The following is a 26,679-nucleotide window of genomic DNA, read 5'->3' on the forward strand; positions in this document are numbered from 1 at the left end:
TCAAACGCCTCATGGAAGCTGAAATGCAGGCACGTCGTGAAAAGAACCTTTGCTATAATTGTGATGAAAGGTATACATGTGGCCATCGTTGTAAGTCCTAGTTCCTCTTGCTCATCGTTTCTGACCCCGACGATGTCTCTGAACCACTCACGGAATTGGACTGTGACCCACCAGATAACCATCTTTGGAAGCAGGGTTGATCAGCCTCCACTCTTTTTCGGGTCATTGGACCTCCAGAACCTTTCAGGTCACGGGCTCTATTAACGGTTATGAAGTACAGATCATGGTTGATAGTGGTGCAACACAGAACTTCATTCAGACTAAGGTAGCCCATTTTCTTTACCTTGCACTTGAGCCCACCCCTAGCCCACTAAGAGTCATGGTTGGGAATGGGGAGTTTTTACCTTGCACTACTTTCTGCCCCAAGGCCCACATTACCTTAGCTTCTCTCGAATTCCCTATTGACTTATACTCCCTTGGATCTATCTGGCACTGATGTAGTATTAGGGGTCCAATGGCTTACTCAAGTTAGCCCATTCATTATGGACTACAATGGGCCTTTCATGAGATTTATGTGGGAGGATAAGATGATAGAACTCAAGGGGGAACAAGGCCCAAACCCTACACCTATAACAGCCCACTAACTTAAACGCCTACAACACACAAACAGAGTAGAAACACTCTTTCAACTCAAACTCGAGCCTTTTCCCTCTATCCATTCTCCCACTTCACATATACCTCCTTTGCCCTCTGATACTGCTATCCCTTCTTCTCCTACCCCTCAACTACAAAACTTACTCACCACCTACTCTGCTCTATTTTCCCTGCCTATCACCCTTCCCCCATCTCGTTACATTGACCATTCCATCACCCTCTTACCCAACACTGCTCCCATTTCAGTGCGCTCTTACCGATACCCATGCTTTCAGAAGCAAAAAATTGAGGCTCAGCTTCAAAAAATGCTAGACTCGGGATTCATTACACCAAGCACAAGTCCTTATTCTTCCCCTATTCTTCTTGTCAAGAAAAAGGACGGTACATGGCGATTTTGCGTCGATTACCGTGCCCTCAATGTCGTTATCGTTAAGGACAAATTTCTGATTCCTACTGTAGATGAGCTTTTGGATGAACTTGGCAATGCTACATGGTTCTCGAAACTGGAACTCTTCTCGGGTTTCCATCAATTCCTCATGTTGCCTAGTGATTCCTTTAAAACGGCGTTTCGCACCCACAACGGCCACTTTGAGTTCAAGGTCATGCCCTTCGGGTTGTGCAATGCACCATCTACCTTTCAGGCTACCATGAATGACTTGTTCCACCCTCATTTACGATGTTTTATAATCGTCTTTTTTTATGATACTCTTGTCTACAGCCCCACCTTGGAGGATCACATCTCTCACTTGGAAACAACTTTCAAATTGCTCCTTGCGAACAGTTTTCATCTCAAGGGTTCCAAGTGTTTCATAGGGCAGCAATCGATTCAATATTTGGGTCATGTAGTCTCGTCACAGGGTGTCACACCAGATCTTTCAAAGGTCCAAGCTATCGTCGATTGGCCACTACCAACCACTCTGAAGTCTCTGCATGGTTTTCTTGGACTCACGGGGTTTTACTGTCGATTTGTAAAGGGGTATACATCTACTGCTTCTGCCTTAACTGATTTACTTAAGAAGGATAACTTTATCTGGTCTGCTTCAGCTACTCCGGCTTTTGAGAACCTTAAAACCGCCGTTACTTCTGCACCAGTTTTGACTTTGCCCCGGTTTGATCTGGTTTTTACTGTTCAGACAGATGCCTCTAGTTCTGGTATGGGGCCGTTTTATCACAGCAGGGACGCCCAATTGCTTTTTTCAGTAAGCAATTTTGTTCTAAATTGCGGAATTCATCAACGTACATCAGGGAACTCTGTGCTATCACATCTGCTATTCAGAAATGGCGCCAATACTTGCTCGATCGCCACTTCATCATCTACACTGATCAGCAAGCCATCAAGGAATTGCTATCTCAGACTGTGCTAACTCCTGACCAGTAGTCCTATGTAGCTAAACTATTGGGGTTCGACTTTGAGATCCATTATAAACCAGGTAAAACAAACACCGTTGCTAACACACTTTCCCGTGTTTCACCTGATGCAGACTCATTCTTCCTCATTTTTGTGTCTCAAATGGACTTTCTCCAAGATCTTAAGCACACTCTCTCTTCTGATGCTACTTTCTTGGATCTTAAGAGTAATATTCTGCAAAACCCCTCCATGTTCCTTGACTTTTCCATTCAACAGGAACTAATACTTTATAAGGGAAAAATTTGGCTTCCCAAGTCTTGCTCCATGATTTCTTTGCTCCTCCAAGAGTTTCACTCGACCCCTTTAGCTGGGCACCCAGGGGCTGCTCGTACAATGGCTAAAATCCAGGCTAATTTTTATTGGGATTGTATGCAGAAAGATGTCATCTCTTTCATTGCTCACTGCACCACTTGTCAGCAAACAAAGATTTCCACCCAACGTCCCTTAGGCTTGTTGCAACCTATCCCTCCTCCGTCACGTTGCTGGGAGGATCTCTCTCTAGACTTCATAATTGGACTGCCCCCGTATCAGGGCCACTCTACTATATTGGTTGTGGTGGATCAGTTCTCTAAAGGTACACATTTTGGTATGCTGCCTCAATCATTCACCTCCACTAAGGTTGCTGATCTTTTCACTAATATGGTGTGCAAATTACATGCCCTTCCTCGGAGCTTAATTTCAAACCGCGATCCTATATTTCTCAGTCACTTTTGGAAGGAACTCTTTCGTTTGAGTGGCACAAAGCTGCGTATGTCCATAGCCTCATCCTCAAACAGACGGACAAACCGAGGTCGCAAATAAGATTTTCCAACAGTATTTGCGTTATTTTGTCCACCACCGACCATCTTTATGGGGCAAATTCCTTCCATGGGTAGAGTAGTGCTTCAACACCACCATTAATTCTTCTACTGGTTTCACTCCATTCGAAGTTATGTTTGGTCATCCTCTACCAAACATCCCTCAGACTTTGGATACGGATACTACCAATGCAGCAGCACAGTTTGAAACCAGCTCCCGCAAAGAAATTCTTCGCAAATTGCAGTCCAATCTTCTCAAAGCACAGCAGGCCATGAAACACTGGGCAGACTCCCACCGGCATGATGTTCACTTCAACATCGGTGACTGGGTTTACGTGAGGCTTCGCCCACGTCGGCAACACTCTCTCACTGTTAGGTTCTTCGGTCCCTATCAGGTTCTTGAAAAGATAGGTGACGTGGCCTACAAATTGGACCTTTCTTCTACTGCCAGGATACATAATGTGTTCCATGTGAGCCTTCTTAGGCCTCACCAGGGTTCCCTTCCTTCCCCTCAACCACTACGTCTTCCTCCTAACATTGAAGACAATCAACCAGTCCTCACTCCTACTGCTATTTTAGATTGGAAGCTGTCCTCTGACACTGCTGTTTCACAACAATTAGTTTTGATTAAATGGCGCAGGGCCTTCCTTTGGAAGAGGCCACCTGGGAACCTTGGGCACAGATTCAAGCACAATTTCACCTTGAGGGCAAGGTGAATCTCAAAGAGGGAGGAGATGTTAGGCCCACTTCTACTAACAGGCCCATTATGATGGAACAGCCAAGTCTAGAGAATATTCAAGAGGAAGTAGAAAAAGATGCAAGACCCCAACGAATTCGAAGGAGACCCATTTACCTCAAGGATTATGTAACCAAATGATTACGTGGCAGTATCTATAAGAATTGGTTAGGCAATAGGGAGCATGTCTAACAAACTTTATTCTTTTTTGTACATTTCACGTTGCATGTATGGTGCTATATAAGCACATCTAAATGATTGAGAAAGGGGACCAATGATATTTGCAAAATTCCTCTATGATATTCTCATTTTCTTCTGATTATTTTTTTCTGTTTTCTGTGCTAACCTTTCATCATCCTTCAACCTTAATTAAATTGTATTTGGTTGGATTAGTGGTATTTTATAGTGATTAACAAATATAAAAAATAAATAAATTAAAATCACCCTTCTATATATAAATTATTAGAACGTGTTAAAAGAAGTATTTGATGTTATCAAAATCGCCTTTTATGACTAAAGAATTTAATTGATATTAAAATTTAAAGAATTAAGTCAATGTTATTTTTGTGTTAAATGACTAAATTCGTGAAAGATTTCTCTGAAGATTAAATTACTGTCACATTTATTTTTAAATCATAAAATAAATATTTATTCAATAACTAAAAAATATTGAGACTTTTCAACACAAACACAAACAGAATTACCAAATTAAATATTGATAAAAAATAATGAATTACGTTAATCTATGTGCCTCATCATTATCATGACCAGGGTGAACAAGGAAATAAAACACAAAACTTATAATTGATCCGTTCTTTCTAGTCTCGTTCTGTTTTTCATACTAACAATTTTTTCACCATCCGCTCCACCAACTTCTACCCAAATGTCATGGAATCATATGCCAAAAAGATAAGGTGTGTCTACATATCCATCATTTGTATATAATATTTAAATTTCTCCATTGAAACTTTTATATATAGATTTTTTTTATTTTAAAATTCTTTCAAATTAATTACTTTCTTTATTTAAATATAGAAGTGTCTAATGCTCTTAAAAATCTTTGATTTTATATGTATTGTTCTAATTGTGTAACCACAATTAAAAATGTAAATACTCACAAATTTGCTAGAATCCTAATTTTCTTCCATAAGATTCATGTGAAAGTAATTTCCTAAAACCTTCAAAACCTATTGAATTAAGTAAATAATTGAACTATTTAATGCAATGAAAAAAAAAAATTTCTTTTATCAAAATTTTTAACCAATTACATAAAAATTATATTGATTATTCAATGGAAGTTTAAAAAAAAAATCAAATTTATTACATGAGCCTTATTTATATATTTTTTTTCATAATTTTTTCTTTCTCTCCTTTTTCTGTTTTTCATATATTTTATTCCACTAGATTCCATTCAACAATCTTAGTTCACTTTTTTCACCAATCAATTAAAAGAGAAATAAAAAAAAGGAAAACGGGGTGAAAAAAATTGCATGGATCCGTCAAAAAGCACGATTCTGTGGCCTTACTTTGGAGATGCGGTGGTAGTATTGGGGTGTTGGTGGAGGCGGTAGCGGAGGAGTAAGTAATGGGTACTACAAATACTCTTACTACATTATTCTATCCCTTTTACTTTGTCCACAAAGTCAGAGTCCACATTATCTCAGCTTCTTATTGGTCATGCACGTCTTTCTCTGATTTTGGATCTGTGTTCTAAAAGCTTCCCTCTATTCCCTCTCGCACTCTTTCTCCCCTTCGATTGATCTCCTCGTTCTTCGCCTTAATTTCTTGTTTTTCTTGTTAGGTCCATGGTTCTGGTTCGTGTAAATTGAACATGAACATAACATAATAATTAATTCATTATTTTGTTCAATTTAAATTAAGAATTAGTTTGTTCTTACTTTTTGCATTTGTCATTGTCCTATTTTTGTTTTGTTTCAATTCTCTCAAACAAAACCTTTTTCAACAAATAGTCATAGGGTCTTTGTTGTACACATCACAAAGAATTTAGTGGACCCCTTACTTGTTGAAAGAAACTGTCTAGGTTGCTTGAATTCTCACTTCAAATCCTCCATGGTTGTGTGGGTTTTAGCCCTCGAAACTCTACCCCCCCTTTTTTTGGTTCAAAATACACCCACATGACTGAACGTCTTCGAAGTCATGAATTGGTGCTCTAGAATGTAAGATTGAACCAGGTTGTGTTTCTAGATTTGTTAGACCCATTTTCTAGTTGATTTTTTTTTTTTTATGCATGAAGCCCACTCGCAGGATTGGGAGAGTGTGGCGCGTGGAGAATGCTCTAAGGGTCTGTTTGGGCCCAATATTTTTTTTAATCCCTTTGAAATTAAATTTTTGATATTTTGGACAATTTTCATAATTTTTTTGGCACTGTAAATATTTTTAATTAATTAACTCTTGCCTAAATTAATTATTGTGCAGAAAAATGGTAAGAAGGTTAAAATTCACTGATATTAAAATTTTCGTCCGATCCATCATACACTCTTTGGTGCTTGACCAACCATTCCTCAAACATAGCCTTCACCTCTTTTTCGTGAGCGTCATTGATGATGAACGGATCCAAGCATGACATGGAAAAAGAGAGCAGAAGTCCAAAGGATATTATGAGGGACACTTCATCTTTGGCCTTCTCCTTTTTCCCTTTCTTTATCAAAGATACCTATCGTGTGATGCTATAGAAGCACAGGGTCAAGAGGAAGGATGATGTGTGTTGTTTGTGGAAGCGACGAGCGAGGTTCTGTGCACAGCAAGGGGTGAAAGGGATGGAGAGAGATCGACATCTCAATCTCAAGATTGAGATGGCAGTGCGCCGAGAAGTGATGGTCGTAGGCATTTGGATTTAGCGGGGAAGATGAAGAAAATGTAAGGGATGGGAAACTAAAGAGAATGACGAGGGTATTTTCAGGATCCCAGAGAATGCCTAAAGAGAATGACCAAAGGGTACTTTGAGGATGTCGTCACGACAGAGAATGCCGAAAGTTAACGGGTATAAGTACCGTGCCAATTTGGTGCGCTAAATATACAACTAACATTTAAAACATGGGGTTGTTGCAATTTGGCTATATTCAATATGGTATGCAATTACCTTAATTAATATTAAAAAATAATGTGCATAAGGGTGTTGCAGTTGCATGCAGCTGGTAAGCTTCAGAATAGCAGGATTTGGTGGAGAAGGGATTTAGGGCTAACAAATGGGCTGACGTTAAAGTAAAATATAAAAAATAGACTCATTCTAATAAAATATGTCTAGTAAGTATGAAGTTCACTATAGACAATATTCTTAAGATGAATAGTAATAAGAAGTAAGTTTAGTCACAAAATTTGCTGCAGATAGGTTAGTGACATTCTTTGACAAAAATCCGTCACAAAAGTGGTGAAATTTTATAATGTCTCTAGCTAAGAAACATAAGAAATTTGATAAGACGGATAAGGCTTACTATCTTTTATTGTTCATAAAAATAATTAATAGTTTCTTTATAGGATATTGTTTAGGCTCTAGCGGTTCTAGATTTTATTATCTTACTTATACCACTACATTTGTTGAGTCACATGATACAGATATCTTATAATATATTATATGACTATTCCTTCGAGTATAATTTTCTGCATTATTAAGATGCTTATAGTTTAGTGATATCACTATAAACAATATTCTTAAGATGAGTAGTACTAACAAGTAAGTTTAGTCACAAAATCAGTCGTAAATAGGTTAGTGACAAATTCTTTGACAAAAATCTGTCGCAAAAATTGTAAAATTTTAAAATGTCTCTGAGCAAGAAACTTAAGAAATTTGATAAGACGGAGAATGCTTACTATCTTTTATTGTTCATAAAAATAATTAACAACTTCTTTGTAGGATATTGTGTAGGCTCTAAGAGTTCTAGATTTTATTGTCCTACTTATATCATTACAGTTGTTGAGTCACATGATACAGGTATCTTTTAATGTATAATATCACTACTATTTTGAGTATAATTTTTTGCATTATTAAGATGTTTATAGTTTGTGTTAGCTTATTTTGGTATTTTGTCATGGCCACATATTGTTGATCAATTTGGAATAATATGATGTTTTGATTTATGTTCTCTATTGAATATTTTACGTGTGGACTAACATAAATCATTTTTTGAGGCCTAGATATCTGTCACGAGAATGTGCAGATGCTTGGGCCTCAAAATTGATGATCGGACTTATCAAGAATTGGACAAAACCAAATGCATAGAATGTACAGGTCATCAAAATCGTCACAAGATAGGTGATAGAAAATTACCGAAACACCTGGCGGATGAAAGAGCCATTACTTCAATTAAATCTCAGGGAGATTTGGGCGGTAAGTTACTCGTCAGACTATTTCTAAATTCAACTACAAAGATTTGTGTAAATATAAGTAGCTAAAATATAAACAATTACACATTAAAAGAAAAGAAAAAAATCATGCATTGAAGATGAACACATTGATTGGCAGATGAAAGGAGCCATTACTCCATTTAAATCTCAGGGAGATTTGTGCGGTAAGTTACTCGTCAGAAACTATTTCTAAATTCAACTACAAAGATTTGTAAATATAAGTAGCTAGAATATAAACAATTACACATTAAAAGAAAATAAAAAATAATTCATTGAAAATGAAAAGGTAGATGAATAATTAGATGTGAAAAATCTAAATTGAAAATATATAAAAAAGTAAAGAGTGTATGCATTATTTTAAAAAATATATTAAACTACGACAAGAGAATAATATTTTAGCATATGATAAATGAATTTTTATGTTTATATTTTAAATACTTCATAAAAAATTAATAAATAATAAAGTTTTATTAAAATTATAATATTTAACATATTTATATTATATTAAATATGTTAAATTTAACGATAGAATGTGATTTTTTTAATAAAAAATTATTATATATAAGATTTTATCTTCAAAACTTAAAAATATGTTTAAAAATTTTGATATTTTAATTGACGATCAAGATTAGAAAGACTGAGTTAATTTGTGTTAAACATTTTTTGATTAAGAATTAATAAATTGTGGTGGTAGATTTTATTTAATCAAACACTTTTGTCATTGAAACAGGAAGTTGTTGGGCTTTCTACACGAAACAGGAAGTTGTTGGGCTTTCTATATTGTAGAAGTTGTACACCAAATAATCACGGGAGAAACAGGAAGTTGTTGGGCTTTCTATAATATAGAAGTTGTACACAATCACGGGAGAGCTTGAATCTGCACAAAAGTCAACGTATACATGATTACGATATGACACAGAAATACAGACAAAATTTGAATTTTAAGATACAATACAGCTTAAGTACTTTAACATAAATTTTTTAAAAAATATATATATACTTATACATATACAAAATATTTATAAAAAAATATTGATAATTCATTTATATTAGTCCGGTCATATATAAGCTCTACTGGTTAGAAATTAATTTTTAAGAATAAATTAAACTATAGATGTCCGGATATTTGTTGTTTTGAAGTATCCAGCCTTCATAGCTCTTTGCTATTTGGTGTTTGACCAATCATTCTTCACACATAGCCTTCACCTTCTACTCTTATATGATATGCAATTACTTAATTAATATTGAAAAACAATATGCTTTTGCGTTTGCATGCAGGTGGTAAGCTTCAGAATAGCAGAGTTTAGTGGAGAGGGGATTCAGGGTTAACAAACGAGAGTGAAGAGAATTTGGATTTATCCAAAGGAATGTATGATGCTGAACTCATGAAATTTGGGTTCCCCATGGCTTTCACTGCTACTGTGTTGAACATGGAGATAGAATGGAGGTGGTGAAGCAGCTACAGTATGCACTGTACTCGTTAAAGTGTATCACGGATTATCTTATTAACGCACCTTTTGCTATACGTGTGAACTTTTTGTTTCAACTATGTGCTACTGAGATTTTTAAAGGTTCAGACTTAAAACATTAAGGTATGAAGAATGATGTGTTAGAGATGTGAATCCAATCAAAACAAATTACTATTAATTCTTCAAAGTTAATTCTACCAAAATTAATTCTATTCAACTTAAAACAAACAGGCTCATTAGTCGTTGTGTATTTCTTGGGTAACTGAGTAAGAATTTGAAATTTGGGTTTGTGTTGTGATTGAAGGTGGGGATTCTGAGGTAGACCATAATAATTGCTGGGAAAGGCCTAAAAACATGACTGGTGAAAGGCCACTCACTCAAGTAAACTCAGCTTCACCAGGAACAGATGTTGCAGCAGAAACTGCGGCTGCACTGGCCTCCTCAGCATCTCTCTTGTTTTTAAGGAGATTGATTTCACTTATTCTGAGATTATTCGGGGACATGCTCAGCAGTTATTATTTTTGCTGATACATAGAGAGTTTCCTACAGTGTCAGCATCCCCCAAGTGGGGAAATACTATAACTCGTCTGGTTATGGGGATGAACTCTTAGGGGCAGGGACCTGGCTATATCATGCAACTAAGGATCCATCATATCTAGATTATGTAACAGAACAGAATGAGAACACATTTGGCAATTAGGAAGTTTATCATGGTTTAGTTGGGATGATAAGCATGCTGCAACTCAGGTACCAAGTATGATGCAGTGTTTTTTTTTTTTAACCTTTTGCACTTTATTTTATTGAATTTTATTAACTTCATCTTTTAAGGTCAAGTGCATTAACAGATAGTAATATTTTATTAGAAAACAAAGCATTTATTACACTTTTGTATCTCCAATATAATAAATTCTTCCTTTTTTGGATAAAAATTTATTATTTTAGAATATTTAAATTGGACTGATGTTAACCAAACTGTATTTTGTTACATGTTCAGTTTTGTAGTTCTTGAATGAGTAGGCATATTCATTTTGAGATGGATATTCTAATTTATGGATTTTTGTGATTTGAGCTAGGTTCTTTTGTCCAGAGTAAATTTCTTTGGTGCAAGTAACATTCCAGATGAGGAGAACCTTGACCTTCAAATGTATAGAGAAGCTGCTGAAATCGTCATGTGCAATCTTCTGCCAGATTCACCCACTGCCAGCACCAACAGAACTGAAAGTAGGACTTGATTTCTTCCCTTTACCATTTCCATAGTAAAAAGCTTCCATTTTATGTTAATTATGCCAAAGAAGATGCTAACAGGATTTCAATCAAATTGTAACACCTCCTTTAGATGCATATTATTTATACTACCTATAATTACAAAACAGGTGGGTTGATATGGGTGGCACCATGGAACTCTTTGCAACACTCAGTGGCATCTGCATTCTTGGCTGTTCTTTACAGTAATTACATGCTGACATCTCAAACTGAAACTCTATATTGTAGTGGTAAATTGTATAAGCTAGAAGATCTTCACAAATTTGCTATTTCTCAGGTATGCAAGTCTTATAAATGATATCAGTATTTTCCATCCTTATAATCAGGACTATATTCAACTTAAAAGTTTCTTTACCAATCAGCACCTACACATTTTGATAGGATGCTTCCTGATGTACTTATGTGATTTTGTGTTGCATTTATGCTTGTATTACTTCTAATATGACTATGTTTGCCCCTAAAAATTTCAGGCAGATTATGTGTTGGGTGAAAATCCTACGAAGATGAGTTATCTTGTGGGATATGGAAGTCATTACCCAAAATATATACATCGTAGAGGATCTTCCATTCCAGTTAATGCTACAACTGGTTGCAAGGACGGATTCAGTTTAACTCATCTTTTACCCGAATCCTAATGTAGCATTTGGAGCTCTATTGGGTGGCCCTTTTTATAATGACACATAATGATTCAAGGAACAACTCAATGCAGGCTGAACCAACCACTTATAGTAGTGCCTCTTGGTTGCTCTCTTATCTGGCTTGGTCGCCAGTTCCTCCCTAGTATTGTCTTTCTAGACTTTGTATGATCCAATTTTGATGTAGCATGTGTAAATACACTTGTGGTATTGTATAATCTATGTACCCTCCCTCACTTATTGATTAGATAAGGTTTGGTTATTGTTGTATATGTAAATACACCCGATATATTTCCTTTCCAAATGGCAATAATTTTGCTATGCTATTACCCTTTCCATAAGTTATGCTTCATTTGGCGTCAGTACCTACCTACCTTCATAATGAGGGGCTCTTGTACTTTGTTAAGAAAAGTAACAGGTTGCGTTTTGTGTAGAGCTTCTAGATTCCGTTTCTTAAAAATCCTTGTGAATAAACTTTTCAGTTTGGAACTTTTCTTTGTCTTAAACAGTGAAGCAGCAGTTGAATGATAATTTTTAGTTGTCTATCACTCATGCAATTGTACTCAATGGATTTGTATACTTTTTTCTTATTATAAATGAAAAATTCACTTGCAATTAAAGAGTACCACACCATTTTTTTACGCTATTATACAGCAAAAATATACTCACGTGGTTTAAAACTGAGCCTATGGATACATAACAAATAATAATAAAAAAGCTGACCCCATGGATCTGGATTTTGATATCCTATTCATCATATGTGAGAAAACAAGTGTTATTTTTTGTGACAAGAACGACTTTTTAAGCTTTGGGATATAACCTTTAGTTGTTTCTTTGCTTTTTGGATGTATTTTTTTATGAAATGGATGTATTTTTAAGATCTATGAGTATAAAAAAAATTACGAAACAAAAATAATTATATACATTATTACATACAAAGTAAATTTTAGTTAACCAAATAATATAATTGATGAGAAAGTCATTTGCAAACAAAAGCTTTTTTTTTTAATTGTTAAGTTTTGAGATTTTTGAGAAAATTATAAGCCTAAATTTATTTTGTCTTTATTTTCTTTGAGATAATCATTGTTATTTTATGCAAAAATTTTCTTTTAAATTTATATTTTATGATATTTGTAAGATTAATTTAATACTTAACAAATTAGTTCATTAAATATTTTTATTTAAAAATATTTTCACTCTACAAATGATTCTTTTGATGCAGTTTTTAAATTTGTAGTTATACATAGTTTACGAATTATATAATTCTTTTTTGTTAAATTTTTAATTTTTTTTTTATTATTTTAGGCTTAGTCTAGAGTGAGTTAGCAAACTAAGTAACTTATAAGTAAGTTAGATATATTTTAAAATCCATAATCGGTTCAGATCTTCGAACGGTAACCTAGTAATATTGATTTTTATATATTTATCATTTAATCCTTTGTAAAAATTAATAATATTTCTATTTGAACTTTTAAAACATCTTAATTTATATTTTCAAAATCATGTTATCTTTTTCAAATTCCATCCACGTATATCTTGTATCAAAGTGGTGCTTTTAAAAAAGTATGTATTCACATGTATTTATACAATTTCAATATATAATTAAAAATAACTTTTGAATCATCAAAATATTAGAATGTAATTTTAAATCTTTATGGGTTCTCTATAAACTTTATGTTCGAAGTTAATAATTTTAAAAATTTAAATTTTCACATACACTCTTCCTGTTTCAATTTATTATGAAAATGAGTTTTTTATTGATAAATTGTTTAATGCTCTTTTAAATTTTTTTCATTTCCTCCCTAAAAAGTATTCAATTGTACTATATTTATGCAATTTTTACTTAAGTCATTTTTTCTAACTTAAGCAAAAATTACAGGATAAAGATAGTTCACCAGAATTATTTTGCTTTTAAGCTATTCAAAAAATTAGGATGCTCCACGCTGACATTAGTGAGATATTGTCTATGCTTGCCATACATTTTAAGTGTCTTTTTCATTGGTACTAGTTTTGCAGCCATTTCATTACTGCTACTGTGAATGAAGTACTTGCAAAACATTTCAGACTCTTCTTCACCCTTTTTTTCAACACTTTTCATGTGATGTAGCCAAAATAGGTAAGCGATATCAATACATAAATTTCAGTTTTAAATATTGAAGTGTGCCATTAAACATTTACAGTGTAGATAATTAATGACACAATCAAGCAAGCTATTAGTTTAGTTTTATTTTCCTTTTTATCCCCTACCCTCTGACTTGAGGACTTATGAAACTTTATGTGCCTGAAAATGTTTACATAGTGAAGAATCTGGTCAAAATCTTATGATTGCAGTTGCTCAGCAATATCCTTTATGTTATCTTGTAGGGGACTTCAGGTGAAGTTGTAGATTGCTCCCATTGTAAACAACTGTGGGAACTGTATAAAGAGAAGTATGAACCATTGTGGCTCAAGGGAGGTAACCTCTGTGATTTACAGCAATTTCCTGAGTATATCAGGCATCTGAAGAAGTTCATAGCCACTGTTGAGAAGTCTCCATCCCAAAGATACAGCTTCCGAAGGAACATGGAGCAGTTTGTCCAGCAATAATGCTGACAAGCTAGAAAAACTGAGAATGTCTTTTGATCACATGGAAAGGTCACGGAGAAGCGTGGATTGTCATGAGAAGTCTAGAAAAAGCATTGATCATCAACTTGTAAAAGCAAGGAAGAGTGTTGACAGGTTGGACAGAATAAGGACCTGATGATTCTTGGTTTATTCAAATTATATATTCATGCATGGCTTGGCTTTCTGAAATTTTTTTCTTCTTTAAATGGTGGCCTATTTGGTTGTGTAATGCATTATATTAGATATGATAAATATTGGCATCAAAGGAAGGGTTTGGTTTTACAGTGGAATTCACTTTTCACTATGATGCTATCACTTCATTGTCTCTTGTTCCCTCCAAATGTCTATCTCTTGAAATTTGATGAAGTAACTAATTATTACATTTAGATATAGATTATATATCCTATTATAATTTATATTTGATTTACTATTGACTTAATATATTAAGTATTTTAAGATGAAAAAAAAACTATTTTAATTACAATTTTTCTAATTGTGTCTGTAATAAATCACTAACTTTTTATTTATGTAAATTAGTGTAAGTTGATAATCTTTTTATTTACATTTTGAATTAGGATTTACACTTTATAAACTCAATATATACTTTTTTATGATTTCTTGATTTAGATAAAATGTTTAATCGCTAAAATAGAATCCTAAAGTAATATTTAATTATTATTGTTTGTTATTAGCAAAGAGATACCACAAATTTCAACAAATGTAATATTCTAATGGATCTTAAGTTATTAAAAAAGTGGCTCAGCAATGAAATAAAAAAAATAATTATATCAAGTGTATATTATCCGTAGGTGTAAAGTAAATAAAATATGAATTATATTTTTATTAATTTGAAAAAATTATAATTATTTTAAAATTTACATTAAAAAGTTATATTAATTTTTTTTAAAAATCATAAAATTATTTATCTTTAAATTTTTTTTATCATTACACATACATATATACATAAAAAAGTTCATAATTAACAATAATTAATTTTATTTTATTTTATTGAAAAATATGTAGGTGTTAAAAATGAGATGGAGTGTAATTTTTGTTTAAGTTTGGAGTTTGTTATTATTTTGATAAATTTAAAAGTGATTTTTTCTCATGTGTCTATGGACACATAATAAGAACTTATATATAATAATTTTTTATTAAAAATTATAAAATTTAATTTATTAATATCATTAAATGTTATATTTTTTTTAGTAAAAGATTACTATTTATTAATTTTTATTATATATCTTTATACACATTGAAAAAATTTAAAAATAATAGTGTAATATATTTACTCCAAATCGATAGCATTTTTTTTTCTTTTGTTATAATCGGTAGATTATGTTCAATTGGTTAAGCAAATGTGCTTTTATAGTCTGTTGATTGCATCATAGATTATGAAACTGAAGTTGGCTTTGATTGTATCGTAAACATCTAATTATGATACACACAATTTTCTTATGTCCTTTTTTACTGTCTGTGTACGCCAAATGGCGTAAGTTCTTCTCACCCTTCTATTAATTAAAATGTAATGTAATTGTTTCTAGCATAATACATAAATACAATTATTCACATTTTTAATGTAATGATAACAGTTGGAATTATGACAACAAAATTGATTCTAATACATGATCTGTGTAATAAAAAATACAATGTAAAATTCAAAAACAAATGTAGACAACTTCATTTTTGAAAAATAACACAATTTATTCCATTACTCTAATATTCTCCCACCTTCAAGTTATTATTGTATCTTTATAAAAGGAATAAATTGGAACAACCTTTTTACAGCACAATAGAGTCATGTGGATAAATTTGAGTGTATTTGGAACCACATAATTTAATAATTGGAATCGCATATTTTAAGAATTGATTTGATTTCATAAACGAAATTCTTTGTTTTAAAAAGCCATAAAATAAAATAGGAATTGATTGGTCATCAACATGAATCGTATTGATGATCATTATATCAGCATTGATTTTTGGATTGGTCTTTGTATAGGACCCATATATTAGTGCAAAATCCACCTCAATTGATAAAATTCCAATCAATTCAAACTAGTCAAAGGGTGATGTACAAAACTAATGTGATCACCACTTTAACATGAACATTGCCTTTTAACATGTACAAAACTAAAACATGAATTAAGGATTAAACACAGTTAAGTTAATAGCTTCAGCACAATGGAAAAAATAATCACTAGAGAAATTCAAATTACTTCTTTATTGTATATGTAACTATGTATGTCTGTGTTGCACATATGTTTGCTGAGGAATAATATAACTTGATGATAAGAACTTCATATAAAAGTCAACTTCCTTGGCCTTGAGAGAACCTTAACCATGGAGTTCCTTGTTGGCATGATATTTTGGAAAGAAAAAGAAGCAGTGTCGCTAAGACTTTCTTTTCCATGGTTGATGCATGGCTAAAGCATGCTTTTTTGTATATTCTGGAACTGTCACTGCAGTTTATATTTCTTATACACAAATATACCTCAATTAGAAGGACCTTGGTAGCTTCTCACTGTATTCAACTATGGCTGATGGTGGAAGAAGGCCAGTGCTTATCTCATGCACTGTTGAGAAGAGAGGAAACAACTCTAGCCACCCACGATGGCTAAGAACCTCATAAACCTCGCTAGCAGTTGAGACACCCTTGGTGCAAGAAAGTTAGATCAATAAGCACATGAATATCAAGAACGCAAAAGCCACTATTGGTTCTAGAATTAATGGGTATGATTCTTCAATTAAAAAGAATTTTGTGCTTTGCTTTGTGGTAGGATGAAATTTCCATGAAAATGAATATCTGAACTAAGTTTGATTGCTTAATAAAGATAATGAAGCTCATAATTTATGAACATAGGAGCATGCTGTTTTCTAATTTTAACTTGACTACTCTTGTATTTAACAATGTATTAGTATAACTACACCTACACATTCTACTGTTTGTCATAGTAAGTTACATAAATGTACCTGCAATTTCTGGCCTTGTAGCATTTCTGCTTCAAGCTCATCAAAAGACCTGCAAAAATATATATAATAAATGAAACATTTTCTTTTTCTCATCCTAAATATGGACCAGAGAGAAAGAAATACAAAAACCACCTTTTCCCTCCATACTTTGCATAAGCCTCAGCAACTTTTCTGTTTCTTCCACCCACTGCCACAGATAATATGGTTTTCATGAAACCAAGATAAACAATGAAAAATAGTTGTGAACTTAATTAGCTTCCTTACAGCATGTTGTGATAAGGTCAGCCACACCACAGCTCTCAAAAAAGGTGCTGTCCTTAACAGATGGAAACAACAACTTTGAAAATGCCTTCATTTCTCTTAGACCAAGTCGCATGATTGCGGCCTACACATATATGAAAAGAACCAAAACTAACCCACAAAGATACATTGTTTTTTTAAACATTCTGATCAAAAGATCCTTTTAAACTTACTTTTGTGTTATTTCCCATCTCTAGGCCATCAACAAAACCTGTTCCATTTGTGTGTCATTCCTTTTGATTGTTCATAAAAATTGAAAAAGGAAGAGAACAAAGTGCATATACTGTACAACAAACCTGCAGCTAAGGCCACAACATTTTTCAAAGTTCCACATAGCTCAACTCCTTCAACATCCTGAACCTATTATTCATATAGAACACAAAAATCATAAATACAAACTTTAAAAATGATATCTGTGTCTTAAAATTTCAAAACAACTCGTTGCTTTAAGATTCAGTAAAGAAAATATTTCCTTAGTTACTACTAGTATGAGACAGTTTTTGTGAAACATACGAAAGTATAACATTTCTATCTCTTTAAACAAAATTTGTCTCTCCTAACTCATCGTGCTAGACACTAACATTTTCATGAAAAGTCATTCATATCAAATAGCATTCCTCAGTTTCATTCAGAATTACTGGTGATAAGTTTTTCACCAGTTTGCTACTTATATATTAAAGAAAGTGGTACACTCACTGCTGTCACAATGAAATAGGGAGTATAAAACAACTGAACCCATCTTTCTGCAACCTCTTTGTTATGCCTGTATCCAACAGTTGCTTCACTAAACTTCTCTACAGCTATCTACACAAACAGTAATAATAGTCAGAACAAAATATACAACAATAGACTGATCCTGTTAGGTAAGATTGACAATACGAATTACAGTATCATTGAAGTTGGTAAAAAATCAAACAGAAAATTACAAGAAACAATAATAGCCTGATCCTATTAGGTAAGATTGACTATATGAATCACGTTGAACTTGGTAAAAATGACTATATGAATAACTACCTCATTTGCAATGTTGGCCCCCATTAAGACAGAACAATTGATTTCAAGTTGCTGGGAGATGAGACTAGAGATCATACATGGGCCTTCCATTTTGACCTCCATCCCTTTGACAAGGGAAATAGCCTCAGCATCTGCCCTTATTTTCCCAATAAGCCTTTTGCATATTCCTTCCATAAATTGATGTGGAGTCACAAAGACTAACATGTTGGAATCCTTCACTGCATAATATACCCCAAAAGTAAATAGTGAACATTTTTAAATACTTATGGAGTTGTGTACCCTTTTCTCTATTTAAAAATTCAGTTCTTTTGGTGTAAGTTTGTGATTTTTATCTTCTAAATTATAGTATATAAATAAAAATGAAATTTCATCCAATACTCCTTTTTTGCACTCTACTACGTAAATCTCCCTTAATTGATACGACAACTTTACACCACCAACCTTTTGGATTACCCATATTACTTCTAATTTATTATATGCTTATATGAATCAGGGAGGTCAAAATAATGTAAAAAAATTAGGAATGTTGGATAAGAATTTGTTAAACTTGAATGAGTGTAAATGATATTCGTCCAAAAAATTAAATTAAATACCTGCATTTTCAAGGTCTGGATCTGCAACAACATTTTTGCCAAGCTTGATTCCAGGGAGATATTTGACATTTTCCTACCAAAAGGAACAGTGAAATTCAATTTCTGTTTTGGTTGAGTCATAATAATAGTAAAACATTCATTGAAAAAGAAATTGGACACACAATGGGAATGAAATGCATGGCGAGTCCTTACATTGGTTCGATTGATGACATCTGTGAGCTTCTCACCACTTGGTAATGTCTCCTCATATACCCACATCCTCACTTCATCTGAGTTCATCAAAATGGGAAATTTAAGATTCTAAAGGAAAGAATATTTATTTACTGAGAAAAGTTATGGTTGACAATATAGCAGAAAATTTACCCCAACTTTGGAACATCAATTAACACAAATTTACTAGTCCAAAACCTAGTAGTGCATCAAATTATTCTACAAACTTACTAGCACCAATCAATTTATTCTCTAAAAATTAAAATAACCCAAACACAAATTCATTTGTCCCAAAACTAGCAATGCATCAAATTAATCTCCAAAATTACTAGCACCAATCAATTTGATCTCTAAAATTAAAAGTATTATTTTAGTCTTTAAAACTACTAAACTGCAATCATTTTAATTCTTAGATTTATGATTTCAGGAACTAAAATGACAAACTTTTACTAACATGGAGAACTAAAATGACTCTCAATTTCATAATTTGAAGAACTAAACTTACATATTTATAATATCAGAAAGTAAATTAACTAACGAAGACTAAGTTGATGTAAAAAAACATCATCTTCATGAATAAAGAACTAAAAAAGAAGAAAATAACAAGGAGCAAGAAAATGAAATACCATGGAAGGAGCTAAGCCTAAGGGTATTGGAAGCAATAAGCTTAGCTGCAACACTACCCCAATTGCCACTTCCAATGACAGTAACTTTGGATCTGTGCATAGCATCATTGACACTGTTGAAGAAGTTGTTGGGGGGCACAGTTTCTCCCTCTTGGGCATCCAAGGCTGGAGCCATGAAGAGCAACAAAAAGACAAGTGAGCAATGCAATGCAAAGCAAAGCAATGAATGAAACAGAGAAGGAGAATAGAGGCTATGAGAAAGAGAGTGAATATAAGAAGGGTAAGAGGGTTAGGAAATGCCACAACAGTTTCGTGAGAAACTAAGTTTCAAGATTAATGTGGCGATCCCTTCTATGTTTGCAGTGTGTTTGGTCCTCTTGTGGGGCCCACTGTGTGAATCTATCCATGCATTTCTGTTCCTCTTTTTTTGCTTCACTTCATTTTATTTGTCCATTTCAATCTCAACTTATCATCAGAATAAACCCATTTTCAAATTTCATATACAAATTCAGTAAACGGGGCTTAAAATTGGTGCATCTTTCAATGGATCCATATTTAATTTGTGTTTGAATTTATTTAATATAATTTTTATTTTCAAAAATATCCTCTTTCCACTTATCATTATCATCATCAAGGTTTCTATCATCCAATTATGCATGCATTGGTAGCTCAGGAGTTATTGCCAAGGGAAATCAATTAAATTTGAGGACTAATTGATTTGAAATTGAATCCCATTTTCCCATTTTCCCATTTTCCCATTTTCTTGTTACTCTGTTTTTGTTTAAACAAATTTAGATTCATTTAGATTCAGTACATTATCTTTTTCCAATATTAATAAATTAGTTTGTTAAAAAGATAAAAAAAAATTGTCAAATTCTTCTTTATGTTTTCTCTTTGATCTTTAAGAAAGATAAAAGTTGTGACTTGTTAAATTTTAATAGATGAATATAAATAAAAATTAAAAATTAATGCAAACAACAATTTAATATTAAAAAACTAATTAAGGAATTATTCGATATTATTTTGCTTGTCTCATTTAACTAAGACGTTAAACTGAAGACGCTATCCATTTTTTTTTCCTCCTAAAGACGTTATTTTTTTAATATACATTTGAAGTACCTAAACTCAGATTTGAAGTAATTTAACAATTGGCTTCGATATTTAAGCTAATTATAAAAAGAAAATAAAAAGTGATTTTATATTTGTAAATGACCATTTAGATTAGAATTTTCTTAAAGCACGAAATCACTTAATTTCTCTAGATAGTCACCAAATATAGTATTTGATTTTTGGAAACAAATTCACGATTTCCCTTTTAATCGTGTATTTTCCTTATAATATTCAGAACTCAAGTAATAAATTTAAAGAAAAAGTATATTTGATTCTTCAGTACGTTTTGATTACTATAATTGAATAATAACTTGTAGAAATGATGGAAACCTGTGATTGTTGATAGAGGTTTGTGAGAGATCCACCGAATGTACTTTTGAACACATGGGAAGAATAACAGTATAACGTGTAGTTCAGATAACTCTGCAATGGGGCAATAATAAATACACTCAAAGGCTCTAACAATAATTGAGCATTTATTTTATAAATTCTTATGACCTAAATTTGGTCTTAAAACTTAGTAAAATAGTCTGAAATATTGTTTTGATAAGTTAAACTAAAAAATTTAAAATAATATTCTCATAAGCTCTTTTAAATGTTTGCTATATATCCCAAACCTTGTCCTAAAATATTTTCAATTCTTACAAATGGAAAATATTGTATCAGTGAACAACTAAAAGAAGAAAACCTTATAAAATCAATGTACTCACCCCAAAATTATTTTAAAAAGTGAAAGTTTGCCAAACCTTGTCCTATGGATGATCCCATTCTCTTTGATGAGAATGTGAAAATGGAAGTAAATTAGTTTGCAATTGGATGATCCCATTTTCTTCGATGAAAACGTGAAAATGGGAGTCAATCAACACTAAATTAACACAAATTATAGAGATTGGAGAGAGGCAAGGGCATGATTTTTCACATTTGACACGATCTGAATCTTACTCTTTACCTTCCATGTCCCTTGAAGGGATAAAAATACCACATGACAAGAGTAAAATAAACTTTTTTCTTATTTTATATTTCAAAAATACTAAACTAATAAACTATTTCTAATCCAGATCTCATACGCAGAACAAAATTTACCTAAATAGTAGAATTAAATGAGCATACAAAATAAACTTATCATATTATATTACATTAAGATATGATAACAGAAGTTATTTATCCAGATCTCTTATTTTGTACCCCAATCAAGAGCTTTTCCCTCAATTCAAAGTGATGAAACACTACTTCAAGAGAAGTCAAGGTATTGGAAAAATTATAGAGGCATGGTCAACTGTGAACAGTTTGAAATGATTGGTGATGACTCAGTTTTTATAAGATCTATAAAGAAACTTTGTTCATAACATTACTGTTAGTGTTAAATGTAATTAGAAAAATTTAACCAAATGTTATTTTGCTGTCATCTTTGGAATCTATGGACCTTGTTGGCCAACCTTCTCTAAATAATTAAATTCACCTATGATTGAAGGGAAGGATTTTCTACAGCAACATTTTCACCGGAAGATATCTCAACCATTAAAATTATATTATTATAAAATAAAATTTTATCAAATAATACATTTTAATAAATTTTAATGGTGAGATTAAACACTGCACCTCCCTGCAATCGATTTTGGATTTGAGCACAACTAAAACATTAGTTGAGTTACAAATTTCATACATATTCTGAGAGAACTATATAAAATATAAACCAAGATTCAGCAAACATCCATGCGTGAACCCAGTAAGCGAAGGTTTCTAAAATCATACATCATGAAAAAGGCACTTATCTATCAAGAACCCAGATGGCAAATCAAATAACAATGACACCCCATTGACACAAGCCTCTCAAATTGAAATGTGGCTACAATAATTTGTCTTGAGGAATAATTGTGCACATCAAAATTCTATGATCTTCCATGTGGAGTTGCAACAGACAAAATTTGTGAGTTTTCCATGAAAGAAAAAAAATATGCTCTCAATTTGAATCACGTTTATAGTACTCAACAATGGACCATTATGATTCTAAGCCAATGGCTAACAAAAATAAAGAATAACTGGCCGCTTTATGTTAGTATCAACCATGCAGATTTTAAGGAGCTCTGTCAAAGGGTTGTGTATCGTTGTAACAGACATCCCATACGGCTTCCATAGAATCCTTGGCAGCAAAACCAAAACAATTGGGATTTGCAGACAATGCTTTCATAACTTTTCTTCGGACACATTCCTTCAAGTTCCATTACATTTATTCAGCATTGAACAAAATACAGTAAACAAAATGTCTAAAAAAAGAATAAATTACTAAAGCAAAGACAGATATGCATGACTACAGTAATTGAATAGTAACAGATGTAATTTAAAAAAAAAAAACAAAAAATTGTACCAGATCCCAACCATGTTAATCATTTAAAGCATTTTTAATATAAATATACAACATTATTTGGCTTAACCATCATGTTGCATAGTAGAAAGCCTAGTGTTCTCTTTCTTCTCCTTGAAAGAAGAGGATATATTGAATATTAAGAAAATTTCCACATATTTTTAAAACAAGTCCATACTTTCTTGTTTTCTGATCCAATTCTCTAATTGGCTAAAACTCAAGAAACCCCCTTCAACTATATCAATGTTGTGAATTACCCCAACTTTAAAATTAGTGTAAGTTAACACCCAACACTTTTACATTATACTAGTAACCCATTCCATTAACCATCCATAATTTAAACTTCAAATAAAAGATGGAATACCTGTCTTTAACTGATCCACTTTCCAAACTTTAAGTTGTCAATCTTATCTCTACCCAGCATATGAAGAATTATTATTTTTCAAGTTACTTATTTTGTGTGTCAATATGAACACTAACATATATCTAAACTGATTATACTAAAGATCTCTTTAGTGTCAGTAAGCTAATACTACAAATGCTAGTACTTTTCTATGTAGCAGCAGGAGACTCAATAGTACTTTGCCATGTAGTTAAAACGGTCTACAAAATTGTAGGTTAGTCTGCTTCAAAATTGATGTTGGTATTCTTCAATTGGGTGGAGCTTTCTGGTTAAATGAAGAACTATGAACATTAACAATGGAGGAAATAGAAAAGGCAGGAATTCAAGGAAGAGAAACCACTAAAAAGTTGTTGTTTTGGATAGTTTTCACATCAATATTACCTAGCAGTGTTAGATTTTGAGAAAAATTAAGCACTATAAATAAATTCTGTGGGGTGAATTCTACACCAGTATAATGCACGAGGCAAATGTTAAGGGGGCAAGCTATATTTTAGCCCTTCAAATTTGTATAACCAATATTTTTTAGCATTATTTACAGGTCAAAGGCCACTATGGTTTTGAACAGCCTAATCTTTAGACATAGCAAACTTGTTATAGTGTAAAGCAACATAGAAAAAGTGATTTGATGTAATGTTCTCATAATCTTCATAGAAAAAGAGGGGGGAAAAAGGGAGGAAGAGAAAATATTAACATTCCCTTCAATTTATTATATATATGAAAAACAGTGAAAAAGGAAAAATCATGATTCAGTTTGTACAGACAAATGCAATAAAAAGAATGGTTGGTGTTTCATTTTCAAATTGTATAATGCATACTATTTGATTTTAAACCTCAATTGTCAGCTAGAATGGCCATTCAGGAGGATGGGAATTAGAGATTTGGCAACATTTGCTGGTATCAGATTAATTGAAAATACCAAGTCCTTATGTAGCAAGGAACAGAATAACGGGCATAAGTTTCCATAAAATTTCTTCCCAAGTCTTCTTTCACCAATGTTGAATGAACATCATTTGACTATGAGGAGCCTTTAGGAATGATTTGGCTATAATAAAGCATACTAAGAAGACAAACCCCCGCATAATCATATGATGCTCAACCTCAAACTTACTTTTGACCCAAAATTGAAGCAAAATTCATTTTTCAAGTCGCTAGGGCTAATAGAAGCTATATGTCCTTTCTCAAGTTTAAAAGTCAAACCAGTCCTCTTAAGGACTAACTCCCTCCATTTTAAATTTTCTATCCCCTCTTTATCTAATTCAACAACTATGTTGTCAACAAAATATATGAATCATCTTGGCAAAGCATAAGCACAAACGGTAGAGTATTTGATCATTTGGACTTGGGATGACTAGCATACATGACATGTATGCTTCCATTTTAGAATTTAGTTAACCTTAATATTTTCTCCCTTTCCGATTGATATTCAGATAATGGGAATAAAAAAGTAACCATGAAAAGCTGCCAAATGTAATAAAAAAACAATTGGACTAAAATAAATGTTTTGTATTAATGGAACAGGGCAATAGAAAGTTTACTTGTTCATGCCCTCGTAGTTTCATAAAACCTCTTAGTAGTTCCCGCTTGTAATGACAATCACCACTTAAATGACCAGCTCGTATCTATTTGAAAAACAATTATAAGTAGGGGAGAGTAAGATACAAAAACCCATCTAACATAACATGGATAAGAACATGTTGCAAGATAGAAACCTCAGTACAAGCATGATGAGCACAATCAGACCAATCCAAGTTGGCAGCACGACAATCGTCAAATGCATGAATTAGCTCACGAATTACCACCAGGTTGACGTCGTCTTGAATTCGTACATAATTGCTGCACACTCTTACCTGAGACAAAGGCACACCAACAAAGGAGAAAATTCTATTAGCCAACTGCAAACCTTCTCATCCAACCAAAGGAAAAGCATTGATTAAAATAGTATTTCAGCCATCAAAATAAGGAAGCAGGTTCAGAATTAAGAGTGTACTTCACAAACCATGCAAGTTCAAACAGCTTCTTAATTGTACATGTAGAAAGATAATTCCAATCCAACAAGAAGCTAAAGTAAACATAATTAAAACATAAAATCCCCCATTAAGAAAAAAAGAAATTAAAAAGGATATAGAAATGAGTACCCCTTCTCCACGAACATAACTACCAGCCATTTGCTGCTTGCAAGTAACAGCTTTGAAAAAATTGTCTCCCACACCACACCCAGCTTTCTCCAAACGTTCCCTCAAAAACCTCACCATTGGAGCTGTCAAAAAACATTGGAATCAACCCATTAATTTATAAAAATAAAATAAAATCTTTCAAAACAGATTCCTCAGAAAAATTGCACTCCCAATTTTGATAAAAGCGCATACACACTCACGCGCACACACAACACACACATTCAGAGATTAATAAAACGAATCCACAAAAGCAATGCGAATCAAAACAAATCCCAGAAACCTCTTCTCTTCTAACACTGGGAAAAACTACACTTTCATGAGGTGAAATTTTAAAGTTCACATTTTTCCTCGCAAAACTAAAAGTATTCGAAACCCAATCTGAACATACACTTCATCAGCGAAAAAAAGTGGATTTAACTTTAATTTTTTTTAAAAAAAAGAAAGGAAAAATAAAAGAATGGTACGATGATAAAACCCTAAACCCTCCCCAATAAGATATTGAAGATTGTTATATATACTTCGGAAACTCTTTTGAATCATGGCTTCACATTCTTCTTCGCTTTTAGATTTCTCCGTCATTGTTTGTTTTGGCTCAATTGCACAATCTCAAGTAGCACAAGCATGGAAGGTAAGCATATTTTCACATTTACTCTCCAAAATTAATTAATTGCAAATAAGTACTTGTACTTCCATTTTCTCTTCCTTTTGCCACCCTCTTGATTTTGCACTCGTTTGATTCCCCCCAGATGCTCTGAATCGAACTTGCATTCGTAATTGTAAAGATGAAGAAAGTTTATTCGAGTTGTCATCATGTCGTGGACCCCACGAATAAAGTAGGTCAATATAAAAATAGAATAAACAAAATGTTTTGTATAAATTAGAATTAAAATTTGAAAAAGTTATCATAAAAGTAAAAATGTGTGTTCAATGATATCATAGTTAAAAATTAAAAAATAATAAATTTAAATACCTTATTAATTTAAAAAAAA

At 32.6% G+C, this 26,679-nt stretch overlaps 2 protein-coding genes and 1 pseudogene across 2 annotated transcripts; 1 reads left to right on the plus strand and 2 right to left on the minus strand.

Annotated features, from left to right (window-relative positions):
* The first annotated feature begins 2,993 nt into the window (after nucleotides 1–2,993).
* LOC113866538 lies at nucleotides 2,994–13,910 on the plus strand (annotated as a pseudogene).
* A 2,218-nt stretch (nucleotides 13,911–16,128) lies between these two features.
* On the minus strand, nucleotides 16,129–19,945 carry LOC113867806 (glycerol-3-phosphate dehydrogenase [NAD(+)]-like). The gene is made up of 11 exons (XM_027503289.1): nucleotides 19,642–19,945; nucleotides 18,998–19,074; nucleotides 18,806–18,878; nucleotides 18,213–18,430; nucleotides 17,895–18,002; nucleotides 17,495–17,558; nucleotides 17,372–17,409; nucleotides 17,163–17,283; nucleotides 17,031–17,085; nucleotides 16,899–16,947; nucleotides 16,129–16,580 (listed from the first exon to the last, which is right to left on the minus strand). The coding sequence occupies exons 1-11, from the start codon at nucleotides 19,814–19,816 to the stop codon at nucleotides 16,425–16,427; spliced, it is 1,134 nt and encodes a 377-aa protein (XP_027359090.1). The 5' UTR covers nucleotides 19,817–19,945; the 3' UTR covers nucleotides 16,129–16,424.
* Nucleotides 19,946–22,798: 2,853 nt separating this feature from the next.
* On the minus strand, nucleotides 22,799–26,344 carry LOC113867914 (mitochondrial inner membrane protease ATP23-like). The gene is made up of 5 exons (XM_027503424.1): nucleotides 26,209–26,344; nucleotides 25,652–25,773; nucleotides 25,226–25,363; nucleotides 25,052–25,135; nucleotides 22,799–22,960 (listed from the first exon to the last, which is right to left on the minus strand). Exons 1-5 carry the CDS (start codon nucleotides 26,267–26,269, stop codon nucleotides 22,826–22,828), a joined length of 540 nt encoding a protein of 179 aa, XP_027359225.1. The 5' UTR covers nucleotides 26,270–26,344; the 3' UTR covers nucleotides 22,799–22,825.
* Between the last annotated feature and the right edge of the window lie 335 nt (nucleotides 26,345–26,679).

The sequence above is a fragment of the Abrus precatorius genome, unplaced genomic scaffold, assembly GCF_003935025.1.
Source record: "Abrus precatorius isolate BTA unplaced genomic scaffold, Abrus_2018 Scaffold5, whole genome shotgun sequence".
NCBI lineage: Eukaryota > Viridiplantae > Streptophyta > Magnoliopsida > Fabales > Fabaceae > Abrus > Abrus precatorius.

Bases quoted from the DNA above. Each gene is read 5' to 3' on its own strand.
- LOC113867914 (XM_027503424.1), bottom strand. From the start codon at position 26,269: ATGACGGAGAAATCTAAAAGCGAAGAAGAATGTGAAGCCATGATTCAA. The intron at 25,774-26,208 runs GTATATATAACA...GTTTTTTGACAG, and splicing joins GATTCAAAAGAGTTTCCGAA to CTCCAATGGTGAGGTTTTTG. The intron at 22,961-25,051 runs GTAAACTTTCTA...TGGAACTTGAAG, and splicing joins AACTACGAGGGCATGAACAA to GAATGTGTCCGAAGAAAAGT.
- LOC113867806 (XM_027503289.1), bottom strand. From the start codon at position 19,816: ATGGCTCCAGCCTTGGATGCCCAAGAGGGAGAAACTGTGCCCCCCAAC. The intron at 18,879-18,997 runs GTAAGGACTCGC...TCCTTTTGGTAG, and splicing joins ATGTCATCAATCGAACCAAT to GAAAATGTCAAATATCTCCC. The intron at 17,086-17,162 runs GTAAGGAAGCTA...TATCTGTGGCAG, and splicing joins TGACCTTATCACAACATGCT to TGGGTGGAAGAAACAGAAAA.